Genomic DNA, 19824 nt, shown 5'->3' on the forward strand with positions numbered 1-19824 from the left:
GTGGTGGGCCTAGAGAGGAAAGAGTGGTCTGCTGTGAGAGGTTCCATCCCCAGGACCTCACCGGCTCAGTGTATTTATATCTTGTCCTCCCGTTGGCCACCACTATTCTCCTGAAGACAGACTGTAGATCCCGCTCCACCTAGTCAGCCAACAAGTTCCTGTGGCATGCGTGATGGAAACACCAGGTCACCAATCAGAACTATATGCGCACACTTGCCTCACAGCCAATCATGGCCCTCCCCGCACTTCTTACCTGAACTTGAGAAGCACCAAAATGATTGTCATTGCTCCATGTGGATCTTTGCATCCAAAGTCATCCACACTTCACCTAAACTTGGCGTCACCTGGATCCATACATGGCGGACATGAAAACGCAGCACCTTACCCTCTCTAACCACTATTTTGGACAGCAATGCAGAAATGGGCATCTTATCTCTAACCACGTATACTTAAGGCGAATATCAGTCCAGTTAGTACAGGGTGGTCTAAATGGTGCTTTACCCCGTGCTAAATTTATCACACCTCCATCCCTCGTACGCCCTCCACCCTCCTCCACTGTGGTATGCAGCAACACCGACTCAGGAGAATGATGGAGCACATAATGATACAATGACTGATTAAGTATTGCAAGTACTACACTCAATTACACAATAAAACCTGTACAGTATATTAAAAAATGCTTAAGAAAGAATGCTTTACTGTGGGTAAAGGGACTTTCAGACCACCCCAGACATATGCAAAAAAAATTGTAAAATCTACAGGAACGCACATGCTGGCACGGTCTTTAAATCAGTAACTGCCCCACGTCCCATACATGTAACAGTATGTAATAGCTGATGCTACAGAGTGAAAGCAAAAGGTAAGAAAGGAATGTGTTATTGTTCTTCAAGCAAATTAATTTTGGTATTTAATGTCACAGATCAAGGAACTCTGGAACACATATGAGCTGGAGCTGGTGAACTATCAAAATAAGTGCCGCCTCATACGTGGCTGGGATGACCTCTTTAACAGAGTGAAGGAACACATCAACAGCGTCTTGGCCATGAAGCTGTCGCCATTTTACAAGGTGCAACCTTGCACGCTCTAATATTGAAAGTTTTAATGTTGATACCGAGTGAACAAAGACATCTGTTACACTTCCTATATGCAGGTATTCGAGGAGGACACCCTCAGCTGGGAGGACAAGTTGAACCGTATTCTGGCACTTTTTGACGTGTGGATTGACGTGCAGCGTCGCTGGGTATACCTTGAGGGAATCTTCACTGGAAGTGCCGACATTAAGCATTTGCTGCCTATGGAAACAGGTCGTTTCCAAAGGTACGTCAGGGGTATGGCTTCACCACAAGGTATACTTGCCTTATCATAGATTACGTACTTCTTATTTGAGGTTCATGTGACAATAACTTCATGTTTTTTCAGATATTCATGAGGAAGTTTTCATTTTTTTTTCACATTTTTCATTTTCACATTTTCACACAACTTCATTTTCATTTTCAATAACTTCATTTCACAATTTCACAATAACTTCATTTTCACATTTCATTTCATTCATTTCATTTCACAATAACTTCATTTTCACATTTGAGGTTCATGTAAACTCCCTCACTCTCTTCAATCACACTCCTCCATCCAGGTCTTTAAAACACCTGTTCACCACCATCTGTTATCTTCCCCCATCCAAAACCTTGATCTTTTCTACCCCCGCTAATTCACCCCAGATCCACTTTTTTGAAATACCAACTTCTTTCCTGGAAGTCTTTGCAGTGTCTTTGTGTTTTATACTTCTCCCACCCTCCCCCCATTCCCATGCCTCTTCCCCCAAGCCCTCTCCCTCCCACAGATCTCTCGATGTCCCTGCTCTCAAATGTTGTGTTTGTGCTTCCCCTTCTCTCCCCATCTTGTCTCCCGCTCCCCTTATAGGTTTTATGTGTCTGTTTGATTTTTTTTGTGTGACTAATGTTAGCTCTTTCACGTGCCTCGATCATGTACACAAAAAAAACAAAAAAACAAACGAAGCATGTGCGAAGCATCAGATTAGTGGATTTCTGTTTTGTTTGATGTAAAGTTGACTATCCAATGTTTTTGTAGATATATGCTTGTTAATCAGGCCTTTACTAAGATTATTATTATTAAAATACTATATTTAATTGCATGTGCATACATTTAGAATTATTTAAGTATTCTCCACTTTTTCCTTCCTCACCAATGGAGTATTTGTGATGAACGAACAAAGAAAATGTCAGCACCAGCTTGTCATCATATTTACAGCATCAGTGCAGACTTCCTGTCCCTCATGAAGAAAGTGTCCAAGTCGCCATTGGTGATGGATGTGCTCAACGTTCCGGGAGTCCAGCGCACACTGGAGCGTCTTGCCGATATGCTTGGAAAGATCCAAAAGGCACTCGGGGAGTACTTGGAGAGGGAACGTGCCTCCTTTCCTCGGTAATAAACGTTATACATTTCATTCCACTGGTATCTCATCATGCTCAAGGCCTTTCATGAGTGTCATACATTCAACATCTCAAACATGGAAGGTTCAATTCAGGTTAAAATTGAAAGTTCAGGATCAACCATCCTGTGTCTAGTTTTGTGGTCATTGCTTATGAGTCTTACACTTGTTACATGCAGCATATATTTATTTTTCATCACGAGGTGTCTTGCACCGATAGATTTGCGGTTTTCCAGATTGTGTGGTTAAAGATGTGCACTATTAATTGAGCAAAGTTTCTTCCTGATTATGGTAAAACTGCACAAACTGAAAATAATCTGTCCTTCTACAGGTTCTACTTTGTTGGAGACGAGGACCTTCTGGAGATCATCGGGAATAGTAAGAATGTGGCCAAGCTTCAGAAGCATTTCAAAAAGATGTTTGCTGGAGTGGCGAGCATTATTCTCAATGAAGACAGCTCTGTTGTTCTGGGTGTAGCTTCACGTGAGGGGGAAGAGGTAACTGGCTTTTATTAATTACTTCCCCTCCCACTCTCATCTCCCGCCCCCCACCCCCGAAGGATTGAGGCTCCTCGTAAATCGAAAGCCCAAACAGGTTGTGGAAGTCACACAATGATATAAGACAGAGAGGTTTACTTTGGGTTGGCTAAGGAAAGTAAAATAAATGCAGTAACCTGCAAAAGGGCATCATGAGGTGTTTTTGGCCCATCATTTTTTGTGTACATAATGTGTAGATAACACATATTACCTCTTCCACCAAAGGTGGACAGAGATTATGTTTTCACCCCCGTTTGTCTGCTTGTCTGTGAGCAGAATATCTCAAAAAGTTGTACGCAGATTCGGACGAAATTTGGAGGATGGGTTTGATGGGTGACAAGAACCAATTGATTAGATTTTGGTGAAGGTCCGATTCCGGATACTAGAATGTTTTTTTTGTTCCAGTCATTCTTCACCATTGAGAGATGGGACTAAAAACAATATATAGCTCAATATTTCAAAAAGTTGTGGACGGATTATGACAAAACTTGGTGGATGAGTTGGGTAGGTGACAAGAACAAGCCGATTCGATTTTGGTTCAGGTCAGCAGATCCGGCCTATCAGTGGGATATGAAACGTAAACTGTTCAGCCTGACGGAGGAATGCCCTCTACCGAATGCCGTTCAGGTTCCATATAGCCCGACATGGACAAAAGCTATATTGAAGGCTTCTGACTCAAGTAGATAAAGAGTCATCTAAAATTGTATGATCTTTCGTTGTTTAAGTGACTTACTTTCTGTATTTGATGGTGTTGAAGACCAGTCTGACATTAACAACTCCGATAATGATAATTGAAGGGCAGCTCTCAAAAAATTTCGTGAAGAACTTTATGATCCTGTTACTTACCGAGAGATTTGTAGTTGTATATGTTAGACAAGTAACTCCAAAAACGATGTAAAAGTAAGTACATAAAGAGTGCACATAAACAATTTGAGAAGATCGTAATTTCTTAGTGAAATGGAAAAAGTGAGTGGACAATAAGAGCCAGTAACTTTGAATTTGGCATTTGGTTTTGAAATCCTTTTTTTTCAAAATTTTAACTGCTAACATTTCAATTTCCCTTCAGGTGATGTTCAAGGTTCCGGTTTCCATAGTGGATCATCCAAAGATCAATGAATGGCTGACATTGGTAGAAAAGGAGATCAGAATGACCCTTGCTAGGCTGCTTGCGGAGTCGATTGGTGATACTCAAGCTTTTGGTGACACAATGGACATGTCCAGCTACCTGCAGTGGATTGACAAATACCAGGTAAAGAAATATAAGATCTGTTTTATGCTCAGAAGTCAAAAGTTCTATGATAATTGACGAAATGAGATATGTAACCAATAAATGAGAGAAATTAACCTGAATTGTGAACTAAAATTAACGTGTCATTTTGTTCCTCTTTTTCTCATCATTCCGTTTATTTCATGTTGCACACGCAGGCCCAGCTTGTGGTTCTCTCAGCTCAGATAATATGGTCAGAGAAGGTGGAAAAGGTCTTGTCCAGTGGGGGCACCAAATCAGGTGTCAGTGGGAGTCCTTTAACTCAAGTTTTGACCCACGTGGAGGCCTCGCTCACAGTGCTTGCTGACTCGGTGCTTACAGAACAGCCACCACTGCGTCGCCAGAAACTGGAACACCTGGTGGGAGACTCACAGGAAACGTTTATCATTTTTGAAACTAATTTTTACAACGCGTTGTTTATGTCTGTCATAAAGCGTCAATATATCGATGATGGAATACTAACGAGCTGATTATATACAGTCAAGTCCTCCTATGAGGACCAGTTGTGTCGTCCTTGTTGAAACGGATGTTACGGTCCTTTATGTAACGATCCATTTTGTAATGAATGCACTTTTGATAGATATAATCCCATTTCAGGAAATGAATTTCAACTCGGTAAAGCAAACAATAAAAAACTAGAACAATGCTACTGTATCGCCAATATGCCTCCGCATAGTCCCACAATGGGTAGATGCATATGTATGGGTAGGGGATCACGTTTGTGAAGTTTCGTGTTGATCGGCTAAGGTTAATTTTTCTATCCAAGATGGCTGCCAAACCACGTGACCTATGACATCATCATTTTCAAACTATACCACTATGATGTCACTTCACCGATGATGTCATCATTATCATGCTTTTGTTTCCCATTGGGAGTACTTAACAATGTGCCAAGTTTCAAATTTTTCCATTCAGCGGTTTCCGAGAATTTTTTAATTTTTTTGCTTTTAATCCAAGATGGCTGCCATACCACGTGACCTATGATGTCACAACGATCATAAAAACATACTGCATGGGTGTCACTCCTACCCTGAAAGTTTCGTCTCAATCGGACATAAGGTTGCTGAGAAAAACGAGGTTTAGACCGTACTGATGGACGGACGGACAACCCGAAAACATAATGCCTCTGGCGACTTTGTCAGCGGAGGCATAAAAATTAGATGTAAAATCTACGCTCATGGAAGAAGGAGACAGAGGGCAAAATGGCAAAGTACTGACAGTGTGGTTATAGTAACATGAGCAAGAGAAATAATTAATAGAACAGGAACAGAGGGAGGAATGGAGGAAGCACAGTAACCTGGAGGTAAGAAGTTCTGTCAGGGTAATGGGGGTACAAGAGAATGGCAGTTGACATGAGATGGTGATGCACCACTCGCTTTTGAAGTCCTCAACAGAAGAGGGAGATTGGTCAGTTACTGGAAGGCAGTTTCACAAACAGAAGAAAAGCGGAACAAATGAGTGGAGATGGGTGTAAAGGCTGGAAATTATTGTGTATACAGTGTTGAGGCTCAGGGAGAAACTTTGAACACAGAACAGAATGGATCAGGACTCAACAGAACAGAAAGAACAGCAATAGAGAAGGGGGTGTGGAGGGGACACACCAACAGCAGGATAGAGGGAGATTTGGAGAAATAAGGGACAATGGGGAAGAATGAGAGCAAGGGGAGGAAATGGGTGTTGAACAACATGGATACAGCTGTAAACTCTCAATAACACGAGTTCCCTTCCAAGAAACCTTTTCGAATCTTGCATGGAGGATGCAATTAGGCCCATCAAAGCCTGCGCTATTTATTATTACCAACTTATGGTTGTTTGTCCATACTCTATCCCTTTAAAATGCTGAGCATCAAGCAAGGAGACAGCATGTACCATTTTAAAAATCTTTGGTATGACTCGGGGGTGGGGTGTGGGGGGATGTCGACTTGGGATCTGTGAGGGGGTGGGGACTTAAGGAATTGAAGTCACATTTTACATTGCACGGATGTTCGGTGTGTACCTGCTGGTGTGTGTGTGTGTGTGTGTGTGTGTGTGTGTGTGTGTGTGTGTGTGTGTATATATATTGTGTATATATTGGTATATATATATGTGTATATATACATATACCAATGCCATCTGCCTGTCTGTCCCAACTTGAAACATGGAAATGCTTCTCAGAGATAAGAAAAATAATATTAAGTGAAAGTTGTTTCAAATTAATCCAAACCGAGGGGATATTTTTTATTTTTCAATCAGACAAAAAATATTTAACCCAGGCGGTGTATAGGCAACATACCATGCCTCAATCACTCCCAATGTTGTTTTATTTGTTGTTATGAGCTCTTTCAACCAGCACAAGTATAAAAGACTTACTTTTTGTTTCTTTTTTTATCGTATTTTTACCACGGGCTTTTGCTAGTATTAAAAAAAAATTATATTTCAACCATTTTCACCTCCTTTATATTTTGTCCTCTTTTGTCTATTCTTCTCCAGTTTTTTTCTGCCATTTCCACATTTGTCCATATTACTTTATTTTTTATATTTTGTCTTGTATTCTTCTCCGATGATGATTTTAAAAATATCCTTACCAGATTACCGAGCTCGTCCACCAACGAGATGTCACCCGAATGCTTGTCAAAAACAGCGTTGACAATTGCAAGTCCTTTGACTGGCTGAGCCAGATGAGGTTTTACTTTGATCTTAACCAGGTAAGTATAGCACTTACATTGATGTGTTTTTAGAAAAAAAAATACTCTCTCCTCAACTAAAATTCAGAATCTGAATAAACTTCAAAAAAGGTTCTTTACACTGCCACAGTATCTCTGCCTTTTTACATTCCACATTCTATCTTCAATAAACTTTCTTTAATGCTGCTTTATCATCCTCATGCTATTATATAGTAATATCATATAATTGTGTCTTCGTTCGCTTTTACATTTTTGTGCAAAATTAGTGTGTGCATTCCCTGTGCTTATGTGAGCTCCACCTGATAAAATTGCCTTACTCTATTACATTACAGCCCGAGGTGCTGAAGCAGTTGTCCATCCACATGGCAAATGCACAATTTCACTACGGGTTTGAGTACCTTGGGGTGCAGGACAAACTGGTGCAGACCCCACTGACTGATCGTTGTTACCTTACCATGACACAAGCCCTTGAGGCCCGCCTAGGAGGCTCACCCTTTGGTAAGTCTGTGCAAAATACATGTGGAAGTGATTAAAATATTTTCATAACTATTAAGATTCTTCAACATGCATCGTTCAAAAAGCAACGCTGTTCAACAACAGTACTTCCTTTGAAGGAAATAACATGGAAAATGTGTGTTCAGGCCCAGCAGGAACAGGAAAGACTGAGTCGGTCAAAGCATTAGGGAATCAGCTGGGACGTTTTGTGTTGGTCTTCAACTGTGATGAAACCTTTGATTTCCAGGTATGTCAAGGTGCCTGTGATTTAAATCAAACAGCATATTTTTGTCTGATTTAACTCTACAAGGAATTTAACCGACACCTCAAATGCCAGGCAAGTGTACTGCCACCGAAGAGGTGTCCTTTTACCACACATTAACCAGTTACCACAAACAAAACCTATGCACTGAAGAATTTGTCAGTTTACTTTGATTTTGCTCATAAACTCAGTGCGTCACGAGAAAGCCGACAGAATATCGCTGTTCAGACTTAATGGAGTTTTATTCACTCGAAGCTTCCACCCTTTCTGTGCTCGTTGCAGGCGATGGGTCGGATTTTTGTGGGGCTGTGCCAGGTTGGGGCCTGGGGCTGTTTCGACGAGTTCAATCGTTTGGAGGAGCGGATGCTCTCCGCTGTCTCTCAGCAGATTCGGTGCATCCAAGAGTCTTTACGAGAGCACTCTAACCCCAACCGAGATCGTGGTACGATTATAACTTTTTAACTGTCATGTAACCTGTCACAATGTAGATAAAACCTCCCAATCTCTTGTGCCAGCCCTGCCAGTCATGGATCAGCAGCCTTGGATTATTTACTACTTTTGTAACTTTTTTTTAAACGAAAAAATTGTTTCAAGAAGGAATTTATTCTGAGGGGACAGATATGAACGAGATATCTGCGACCACAAAGCAACCGCCAAGGGTAAGACTCCCCCGACTTACCCGTGGCCTGCGATCCAATGATGACCATATTTTTTTCGGACCACCATGACCATCATGATCTTGACCATCAACATTTAGGGAAAGAGTGTAAATTAAGAAAACATTCCTACATCTACAATCTATCCATAAAACTCACCATGTTGAAAATCGGAGGAAGATTATTCAAGTAATGATCAAAAAGGTGTTTTTAATTAATTAGCTCATTATACAAAAAAGTAGACACGACATGCATTTTAAGGCCATTATCCCTGCTAGAGCGGGGGTTAACCTTGCGGTCCCCATGACAATCTTCTCCATTTTGCCCTATTTTCTGCATCTCCCCTTGTTAACCCCCTTGCCCGCATTTCTTCTTCGACCATCTTTAGCCAAGTCTTTCTCGGTCTTCCACGTCCTCTACTTCCTTCTGCATTCATTTCCATCACTTCTCAACCAGTCACTTTCATCCTTCCTCAACACATGACCAAACCATCTCAACCTGTTCCTCTTCACAGCATCAACCACAGGCTCTATTCCCATCATCTTTCGCAATTCATAATTTGTCTTCCTCTCTCTCAACGATACTCCACACATCCATCGAACCATTCGCATTTCCACCCTTTCCAGCCTCCGTTGCTGCTCTACGTTCATTACACATGTCTCGCTCCCATAAATCATAACACTTCTCACACATGCAGCATACACCTTTCCCTTCAGCTTCAACGACACTCCCCTCCTCGTCAGCACGCCACTCAATTCCCGAAACTTCTTCTATGCACATCTCACTCGAGCAACCGTTGCCGAGTCTGAGCCACCAAAATACAAACAAAATGCAAATACAAAAAAGTAGGTCGACATGAAACAAATATCAGGTGCACAACTTCAGTGCAGGTACACTATTTTGATGGATGAACATCTTGAAAGCGAAGCAGACTTTGACATTCATCATTGGCAAAATTTAGCGATGAAAAGAAAAACGCATTATTTTTTCAGACTGCCATTTTGACCTCACCACGTTATTTTTTTCATTTGCTGGAGGCATTATGTTTTCAGGTTATTTTTGTATGTCTAGTTGTCCATCTGTCCATTTGTCCTTGCATCTGTGATAGGTTTTCATTACTGCGATAACTTGAAAACGGCCGAAGAGATGCAAGTCAAACTTGGTACAAGTATGCATAGTGATACAAAGATTAACTGATTCGATTTTGGCATCAAAAGGTCAGAGGTCATGTGGTGTAAAAATGTGATACTTGAGAACATCTGAAGGGATTTAAATCAAACTTGGTACAATAACGTATAATGATGTAATAACGTGGGCGAAGGCATATCGGTCAATGTCAAAGTGTGCCGTTCATAATGATCTTGCAGAAAAGGATTAATTATATGATTAAGGATGTGTGTATATTATTATTAAGCCTGGTGTTGGCTTAGCGGTTAGGGTGTCGGCTTGGGATACCTAGGATCCTGGGTTTGAATCCCGGTCGATCGCTGAATCAACGCCAGGGGGGGTTGACTCAGCCTGTCATCCTTCCGAGGTCGGCAAATTGAGTACCAGCTTGCTGGGATGAATGATCACGGTGTGTACCCGGATTTAGAATAGGTATACCGTATCCCTGCGCATCATAAGAGGCGACTAAGGGTTGGCGTCAGGAAGGGCATCCGGCCATAAAAACATTGCCTCAAACAGGGAACCATGATTGTCATGGGGCCCGCAAGGCTAACCCCCGCTCTAGCGGGGAAAATGGCCTTAAAACGATCATTCGTGTATATATATATATATGTCATGGATTTTACCTTTAAACCCATTACCTGGTAAAAAGCACTTCTTGAACTCGGACAATGTACAAGAGATTTATTCAAGATGAGGCTTACATGCATGGAAGATCGCAGAGTCCCGACGAACTCTCGCATCTTAGGGAGCCACCAATTCACACTGGCGTTAATATACTCTGCCCAAGGTCGAAATAACTCTCAACCTGCTTTTGTGTTCATTCCTTCAATCGATACGGACTGCTACGTTGAATACAAATAGTACATCGTTGACGAGGCAAGGTTAAATCAATGCGATGTTGTCTTAAGCAGAACCCACAGCCAGACAATCTGGCTCCAGTCACATAGGTCACAGTGTGACAAAATCTGGCTCCATCCGTGTGAGGGGATCAACTGAAAGCCCCTTCATATCCCCCTTTAATGAAACTTTTATCTTAAATAAACATGGAAGAAGAGAAAGATTTTATTATCATCCTGTGTTATTATCACCCGTAGGGATTTCATAGAAGTACAGTGGAACCTTGACTTACGAGTTTAATCCGTTCCGTGACCGAGCTCGTAACTCAAATTGCTCGTATCTCAAATCAAATTTCCCCATTGAAATGCTATTAATCCGTTCCAGCCCGCCAAAAACCACACCAATTTTTTTTTAAATATACAGTATATATAAAAATATCTCGCGCTTTATATTTCACCTGTATGCAGCATACAAGTTGGCAGGATGGCCTGGACTGGAGGTACGCACACTTGACTCTAAAGTCTAAACTGTCCAGCCTGGGTTTGAATCCCGACCCAGCTATAACCTGTCATGGGTGAATCACAGGCAGGGTGATTCATCAATGTGTGTACCGCTAAACTGGGCGCCCCGTTTGCGTCCCATTAGTTGTTGGATGTTAAGGATCTCACCGTGTTTTCCACAAAGAGAAGGCGAGCTATCGCCGGCACTCTGAACAAGTTGACGGCAGAGATACTGTACTTGCACGGCATGATAACCACGTGTCGCACGATCTCTTGTCATGGTCCACAAGATTATCACAGAGAGGTGCAGCTTCCAGCGTTTCGAGATCTGATCCAGGCCTATCCAACGAGACCGGTCCCAGCGTTCTAGGCCCGGTGGTTGTCTCAGACGGACCCGACAACGGCAGTGTTCGTTTTAACTCGATTCGATTCGAGCGCCGACGTGCCGGCGAACAAAACCGGTCATATCTTTTGAACGCGTGGCTCGATTTTTACAAAATAAACTTTTTCTTGAAGGTCTGAACCGTGCGCTCAAAACGATACCGAGTTTGACCCTGAGAGAGCCGTTTTGCGCCGGCAAAGGCGCCTTGTGTGACGTGAGGACCACGTCGTGCTGCATAGATTATCATAAATTATCATATCATTATCGGCGGCGTTATATATCATTAGCGCTATACGACAGAGATACTGTACGTGCACGGCAAGATAACCACGTGACCGGGTGGCGAAAGCTCGTAACTCGGATCTCGGCTCGCATCTCAAAGCAATAAACTGCCAGAGTGACGGCTCGTATCTCGAAAAACTCGTAAGTTGGGGCACTCGTAAGTCGAGGTTCCACTGTATTTGCTTGCTATCTGTGATTTTATCTTGGACTTAATGGGGTGCGTGAAGTTCCTTGCTCAAGGGAAAACATACTAGCTGCGGTCGGGTGGGTCAGGTCGTACACATGAAGTTGGGGCGATAAATCCCAGACGGTAGTCAAGTACCTCTTATGATTCCTTTCCCCCTTATAATCGTTTAGACCTAGAGAGGAAGAAAGAGAGCGATATAGATAAAATGATTAATGAGTAAATATTGGCCTCCCTATATGATTTTGAGGCTATGTAAAAAGATTACAAGCAATGAAGAATAGTCATTTGAATACATGAATACGATGTGGGCAGACCAAAGCCTCCCATTCAAAATCAAACGCAAGAAGCGATCAGAAACCCATTACTTAGGATGGGCCTTTCAAAGAAAATCTCAGGTTAGTAGCAGGCCTTAATTTTGCCTTTATTTTCAGTTGAAGCGAGGTGTTAATAAAGCTCTTGGTTGTACAAGGTGGCAAAATACGTTCAAAATACGCTTGCGATCAGCAACGCCTTTTAATAACACTTAAGACACCCTTCTCAAAGCTTCCTCCCATAGGATTCGCAAATGATCGATCACCTCTTCCGGCACGCATGTTCTGGAGCTCCTGCCGTGACTGTTTATTTCTGGACTTCAAATCATAGTACTACTCCTACTTGTCATGTGGCAAGGTCCAGAAGAAGCCATCGGTGACCTGCTGATGCTCAATGTCTGCTTCAATCGCCTTCAGCTGGGCCTCCTTCTTGTGCCCTTCTCTAAATGAAGCATCCAGGTCCTCAGCCTTGCATTCGTTATGGACTTTTATCACATCGTAATCCTGTGGGACCTCTTCCATATCGGCATTCACATTCAGTTTGTCAACAAGCCTATTGTAAACAGCCAGCTCACCCAGAAAGTCCTTGATTTATCTTATTGTATGCATGGTACGGTCTGTTGTCTTGGTCAAAAGCTTCCACCGATCTCTGCAGTTTGCTGTTTTCGGCAATAGGAGCCCCAAAGGAGCCGGGGGACATGCCAGGGGAGACTTCTCTTGAAGTCATCGGCCTGGCTGTATTGGGCATCGGAGTGCTCATACGACTCGAGGATGACCACAACGGTGTTTGTGGAGGTCTGCCAAGTCCACTGATGCTTGAGCGAGCGATGGGCTGTCCCAGACTGGAACCGGATCTGCAGCCACCACTGGTATCTGGTCGAAGGTCATTCTCGTGCATCTATGGGGGTGTCTCGTGCCTCTTCCTCCCGACCCCGGACTACACAGGGGTGCCTGCTCTCCGGCAATTGCTCGCCCCTCCGTGCAATTGCTGCAGTATCTCAAACCCGATCATATAAAAACGGATACGAGCAGAATTTAACACCGAAATTAATTATTTTCCCCATGAACCACCACACCACGAGCGGGATCCCTTTGTAACCTGGTTCGGCTCAATTAATTTTCCTGTTCTCGACATCCAAATCCAATGCAGCCGACCTTAACCCAACGTATGGCCAACCTTAATCCGACGCTTTACGGTCGATGCGACACGCACAAGAATTATGTCATATTCGACCAACTCTTCTTTCTTCTTCTTCTTCAAATACAATTACCACGCATCGTCTCTCTTTCTCCAGATGTTCCTTGTCTATTACCCATCCTGGCAATATTCTTCCCCGACTCTACAGTCCGTTAGTTAAAAAGGGGCTGCCCTTATCCGGCTCCCCCAACTGACGGATACACGGCGATACCTTTAGTGTCGCCGTCATTCTGGTCCTCCCAGCAGAGTTCAGCGATCGTACGAGTGCACAGGTCCAACCTGTCCCATAAAGAGACACATCGTCACGCATCCAGCTGACACTCCTGCCGGGCCTTCACGCTGCGCGAGCGTACAGGTTGGCTTCAAAACCTGCCATCCTGAAACGCTCCACCGTGCGCGACGCGACCGAGTATCCAGGCTCCCCGAGCCTTTTGGGCACTCGCACAAGTGCTCGGGCCCAAGTCACTTGTACCCCTCTCATCTTCAACAGATCTCTGTGTGCAATGTCCGTCCATTTTTCCCTAGAATTTTGTTTATCCGTGCCGGAGGTCAAGCCAAGACAGAATCCTCCCAATGATGGCCAAACTTCCATTACCGAAAAAGTTCTCACCTCATTTAATGGGTGCCTGGAACCTCTTTGGCCATCACGGGTCAACCACCCTCTCTTGCCTCTGAGCGGACCCCATTCCTCGTCGCCAGGTTTGTCGTGGATTTTACCTTTAAACCCATTACCTGGGAAAACGCACTTCTTGAACTCAGACAATGTACTCGAGATTTATTCAAGATGAGGCTTACATGCACGGAAGATCGCAGAGTCCCGACGTACTCTCGCATCTTAGGGAGCCACCAACTCACACTGGCGTTAATATACTCTGCCCAAGGTCGAAATAACTCTCAACCTGCTTTTGTGTTCATTCCTTCAATCGATACGGACTGCTACATCTATCTATAATTCCAGTAATCTCTGTGTGTATGTTTGTTTGTACGTTTGTTTGTTTGTTTGTATGTCTGTGACCGCTGTTTCTCGACAACTACCGGTCCGATATACTTGAAACTTGCCAGGTATATTGCTGGGGACCCGAGGATGTGCCTTTTCAAGGTTTCATATTAATCGGACAATTACTTACCGAGCTATGTCCAAAAAACGATTCAACCAATCAGAGAGCAGCGAGCTATCGCGTGTGCCGAACGTGGCGGACACACTCTGCCTCGGATGGCACATTTGAGAGCGTATTCATTTATTTCACGTTTGCAAACTATGTTGCCGTTAAACTATGTTTTAAAACTAATAAAAACTAATTTGCGATTCATCGTAACTGCGATATACGACCTTCCGGACAGTGAGGACTGCACTTCCGGCATCCAATCACAGAACGCGTTATTGCGTAGGCGTGGCCGATGTGAGAGCGAGCTGATGCTGAGCCCAGCGCGTGCGCCATTACGGTACGTAATTCGATTTCTTCCGGAGAAAATAATAATTTCTCGATTTCTTATGCGCATTATTTCTCCCAATTCAGTCAGAGCGAAGGGCGGAAGCGAAGAGCGTTGTTTTTTTTGTTTACGGGCGTACGGGCGGGGTAGAGCGTACGGGTAGCGTTTTTTTTTTTTTTTGGCACATTTGAGAGCGTATTCATTTATTTCACGTTGGCAAACTATGTTGCCGCTATGTTGGCGTTAAACTATGTTTTACAACTAATTAAAACTAATTTGCGATTCTTTCGCTTTCCTGCGCATTTGTGCACGCTATGGCGATTTCTTTACCAAACTCCGCTAGCCGTTAGCTTTGGACCAAACCATTTCATGTAAATAGAGGGGGGGGATTGTCACCGTACTCGCAAGCCGTTAGCTTTGGACCAAACCATTGCATGTAAATAGAGGGGGGGGGGGGATATACTTTTAGATATATATATAGTACGGGCATGCCCTAGTTCAATACAAATAGTACATCGTTGACGAGGCAAGGTTAAATCAATGCGATGTTGTCTTAAGCAGAACCCAGAGCCAGACAATCTGGCTCCAGTCACATAGGTCACAGTGCGACAAAATCTGGCTCCATCCATGTGAGGGGATCAACTGATAGCCCCTTCATATATATATTGTTGCGAATATGGAATTTGGCCTCCATATCCGCTTGTAAATATTCCCCTATTTCCCCAATACTCCCCAACTATCCCCAATCCCCCATTCCCTAGTCCCATTGTCTGTAAACAACACTCTGTAGAACCGACCTGCCCCTTTTTCCCCCATTAAATGTCGTGCCCAGGTCCACCGCATCTCACGTAGACAACTTTCGGACATCTTGCTAGTTATTCTTAGTCTATGTCAGTTAAGGACTCCTTTCCATTAATTCTGACTCTTCGTTGCACCAGAATGTGATTATATGGCACCAGTAGTGAGTTTAGGACCTTCCCATACCTCCTTCCATCTTCTTCCCCAAACAACAACAACAACAACAACTACAGCTACAACAACAACTACAACCACGGCGCGCGGGGGGAGTGTGCGTCCTCCCACCAGCTCGGTTAGCCGCCATGACCATGCGCTCCACGGGGTTACCACGAAGGGGCTCCCTGTCAGCCCCTCGTCAAGGGCGGAGCCGGTAACCCCCCCGCATGCACCCAATGAGAAGCAACGAGCCGATTCCATCTGGGGCGGAGCTAACGAGCCGAGGGCGTGTCACTCCCCGCCGGATATACGCAGCGACTTACCGGATGTGAGAGAGATGCGCCCCCAGCTTGAGACGACAAGACGCCACCTCGAGCGCTGTGAAACCTCCCGCATCTCTGGACCGGACCGGGTCGATTCTGTCCTTGAGCCAAGAGTGCACCTTGAGCCATCGATACCCGCTTTCCTTGCCATCAATCCCCGTGTGAGTCAGCCTTTTGTCCCGTTTATCTGTCGTCTGTTGGGGTTAATATAAGAGTGTGTCTAAGTGCTTGTCTTTCTATGATGTCCCTCTTGTAGTTGTAATCTAACCTTCCGAACGAATATAACCTCCTCCGGAGGTCTTGAGAACCGTATCCCTGGTGTCGTGTCATTTTAATCCCAGCCGTGTGTCTTTTCCTTCATTGACCTAGCGTAGCGCGATTAGTCAACGTTCGGGTATAATCGGGTAACTTGTGCAGACGTGGTCATACCAAACCGCTCGGTAAATAACATCTAAGCCGCGTCTGTAACAATATATATATTAGCCTGGTGTTGGCTTAGCGGTTAGGGTGCCGGCTTGGGATTCTAGGATCCTGGGTTCAAATCCCGGTCGATCGCTGAATTAACGCCAGGGGGTTTGACTCAGCCTGTCATCCTTCCGAGGTCGGCAAATTGAGTACCAGCTTGCTGGGATGAATGATCACCGTGTGTACCCCGGTTTAGAATAGGTACACCGTATCCCTGCGCATCGTAAGAGCGTGACCAAGGGTTGGCGTCAGGAAGGGCATCCGGCCATAAAAACATTGCCTCAAACAGGGAACCATGATTGTCATGGGGCCCGCAAGGCTAACCCCCGCTCCAGCGGGGAAAATGGCCTTAAAACGATCATTCATTCATTCATTGATATATATATTATATATATATATATATTACATTTAAAGGTACTAGGGCATGCCCGTACTATATATATATCTAAAATTATATCCCCCCCCCTCTATTTACATGAAATGGTTTGGTCCAAAGCGAACGGCTTGCGAGTACGGTGACAATCCCCCCCCTCTATTTACATGAAATGGTTTGGTCCAAAGCGAACGGCTTGCGAGTACGGTGACAATCCCCCCCCCTCTATTTACATGAAATGGTTTGGTCCAAAGCGAACGGCTTGCGGAGTTTGGTAAAGAAATCGCCATAACGTGCACAAACGCGCAGGAAAGCGAAAGAATCACAAATTAGTTTTAATTAGTTTTAAAACATAGTTTAACGCCAACATAGCGGCAACATAGTTTGCCAACGTGAAATAAATGAATACGCTCTCAAATGTGCCGTCCGAGGCAGAGTCTGTTCGGCACGTTCGGCACACGTGATAGCTCGCTGCTCTCTGATTGGTTGAATCGTTTTTTGGACATAGCTCGGTAACTACTTGTCCGATTAATATGAAACCTTGAAAAGGCACATCCTCGGGTCCCCAGCAATATACCTGGCAAGTTTCAAGTATATCGAACCCGTGGTTGTCGAGAAACAGCGGTCACAGACATACAGACATACATACATACATACATACATACACACAGAGATTACTGGAATTATAGATAGATTTAACAGAATAACTCAGAATCTGGTTGACTCAGGTATTGCTTTTCTAATGAATAGACAGACATATCTGTCATTTGCAGTCCTGTGTAAATACTAATTGAGGATAACATTGTAAGTTTCAATGTTTCACCAAACCACGAGCGGGATCCCTTTGTATGTTCAATGTTCATGAACGTTTCAACCATACGGTACAGTGTAAGTTTGGAAAGCATCCGTTTTTAAAATAAAGGTCATAAATTTTCCTTTCCATTTTCTCTGCAGACTCTCCTCCAATCACGTGTGAACTCCTCAACAAGCAGGTTAAAGTGAGTTCTGACATGGCCGTGTTTATCACAATGAATCCGGGATATGCCGGCCGCTCCAACTTGCCTGACAACCTGAAGAAGCTTTTCCGGAGCCTGGCTATGACCCGACCCGATCGGCAGCTCATCGCCCAGGTTATGCTTTACTCACAAGGCTTTCGCACTGCAGAGATCCTCGCAAGCAAGATCGTACCATTTTTCAGGTCGGTGTTGAGACTCTTTATGAGAGAAGTGTATATTGGTAAGCACCTTTATGTGCACATCCTCACACTTATTATGCTATCCCAGATTGTGTGATGAGCAGCTTTCATCCCAGAGCCACTATGACTTTGGGCTACGTGCACTCAAAAGCGTTCTGATCAGTGCGGGGAACGTAAAGCGCAAGAGGATTCAACGTATCAAGAGGGGTCGTAAAGAGCGTGGGGAGGAGGTGGATGAGGCTGGGATTGCAGAGAGCCTCCCAGAGCAGGAGGTGATTTGGGTTGTATACTATTTTCTGAAAATCATAAAATAATCATTCGTTTTTGATAGTGCCATATTATTATGGCCTACTACTTAGGGAGTGAGGGGGGTGGAGACATAATGGTGTCCATTTGTGCTTTATATTTGTCTTGTGTTGAAGTGTGCAGTCTCTCAAATCAATCCGTTAAGCCATCATTTACTAACCACTTGATGTTTACGTTTTGCAGATCCTCATCCAGAGTGTCTGTGAGACAATGGTTCCTAAGCTTGTGGCAGAGGACATCCCACTACTGTTCAGCCTTCTCTCGGATGTCTTCCCTGGCATACAGTACCGACGTGGAGAGATGGATGCTCTACGAAATGAGCTACGAGCTGTTTGCCGTGATATGTATCTGGTTTATGGTGATGGCGAAGAGGTTGGAGGAGGCTGGGTGGAGAAGGTGAGTGAAGTTGGATAAGACAGATAAGACAGAGGAGTCCAAGTTGAAGACTTCTATATGAAACTTTTTCATACTAGTCTTCTGGATCGATTGCTGATCTATGTGGTCTGGAATAGGGATCATCTACATGATTCATCAAATAATGCTAAAAACGATCGTTTTTTGCAGCACATTTCTCTCCCTCTTTGCAGGTCCTGCAGTTGTATCAAATCACACAGATCAATCATGGTCTGATGATGGTAGGCCCATCAGGCAGTGGTAAAAGCATGGCATGGCGTGTGCTGCTTCGCGCTCTAGAGCGACTTGAAGGTGTTGAAGGGGTGGCGCACATCATCGACCCCAAGGCCATTATCAAAGATCATCTGTATGGCACACTGGACCCAAACACACGTGAATGGACCGACGGGTTGTTTACGCATATTTTGCGAAAGTAAGTAATCAGGGCTATGAGATCCTTCAGACAGCTTGGTCTAGTTGTTTATCATAGTTGGTCTGGTTGCCTCAAGTGTTAAAAGCACACCTTCCAATTGTTTCTTCTAAAATACAGATCGCAGTACTGTGTGCCAGGAAATGTGACATCAGTCAGAGTTGACATGGGGAGATGAGAAAGGCATAACATTGAGGGAAAAGTAATTAGTCTCATCCCAAAGGGTGTCTGCAAGACTGTTGCATTGTTGCAATGCCCTTGTCTATGTGGCTGTCTATCTGTGTGTGTGTGTGTGTGTGTGTGTGTGTGTGTGTGTGTGTGTGTCTGTATGGTTGGCTTGTGTGTCCGCGTATATATATATATAGAAATGGTATTCTCTGCAACCGCTTGTCTGATTGATGCAAAACTTTAAAACGAACTATAGTTGGACAATATCATATTGCTAACTCTGACATCATAGGTCACATGGCATGGCAGCCATATTGGATTAAAGGAAAAACACTTGGACATCATTTTCCCGTAAACTCAACGAAAAAAATGAAGCTCAGCATGTCACCAACTTCCCATGGTGTATTTTTAGCGACAACGATGAGATTATCTGTGAAGTGGTATTCCAGCCATAATTGCTTGAATTGAAATCCATATCTGAAAAATGTGAAGTCCACGGAACTGCCCGTAGAAATCCAAGATATAACTTTGAGGAGAAATAGATCTGGGGAAGGGTATAAAACGATTTCTATAGTGAGCACAGTGAGCTCC

General features: G+C 43.9%; 1 protein-coding gene across 2 annotated transcripts in view; it reads left to right on the top strand.

Moving 5' to 3' along the window:
* LOC137437086 (cytoplasmic dynein 1 heavy chain 1) overlaps window positions 1-19824 on the top strand; it is a 263109-nt gene that overhangs the window by 96119 nt on the left and 147166 nt on the right. The window contains exons 24-37 of one of the 2 annotated variants that reach the window (XM_068131446.2): window positions 920-1066; window positions 1151-1317; window positions 2269-2442; window positions 2781-2946; window positions 4052-4234; window positions 4411-4611; window positions 6820-6936; window positions 7248-7413; window positions 7557-7657; window positions 7955-8114; window positions 17696-17939; window positions 18025-18208; window positions 18426-18638; window positions 18830-19068. In XM_068131446.2, the coding sequence (XP_067987547.2) occupies window positions 920-1066; window positions 1151-1317; window positions 2269-2442; window positions 2781-2946; window positions 4052-4234; window positions 4411-4611; window positions 6820-6936; window positions 7248-7413; window positions 7557-7657; window positions 7955-8114; window positions 17696-17939; window positions 18025-18208; window positions 18426-18638; window positions 18830-19068 (2462 nt within the window). The remainder of the gene's footprint in view (window positions 1-919; window positions 1067-1150; window positions 1318-2268; window positions 2443-2780; window positions 2947-4051; window positions 4235-4410; window positions 4612-6819; window positions 6937-7247; window positions 7414-7556; window positions 7658-7954; window positions 8115-17695; window positions 17940-18024; window positions 18209-18425; window positions 18639-18829; window positions 19069-19824) is intronic. The other variant, XM_078786887.1, reaches the window with a different exon arrangement.

The sequence above is a fragment of the Myxine glutinosa genome, chromosome 11 (genome assembly GCF_964187855.1).
Source record: "Myxine glutinosa chromosome 11, kmMyxGlut1.1, whole genome shotgun sequence".
Lineage (NCBI taxonomy): Eukaryota > Metazoa > Chordata > Myxini > Myxiniformes > Myxinidae > Myxine > Myxine glutinosa.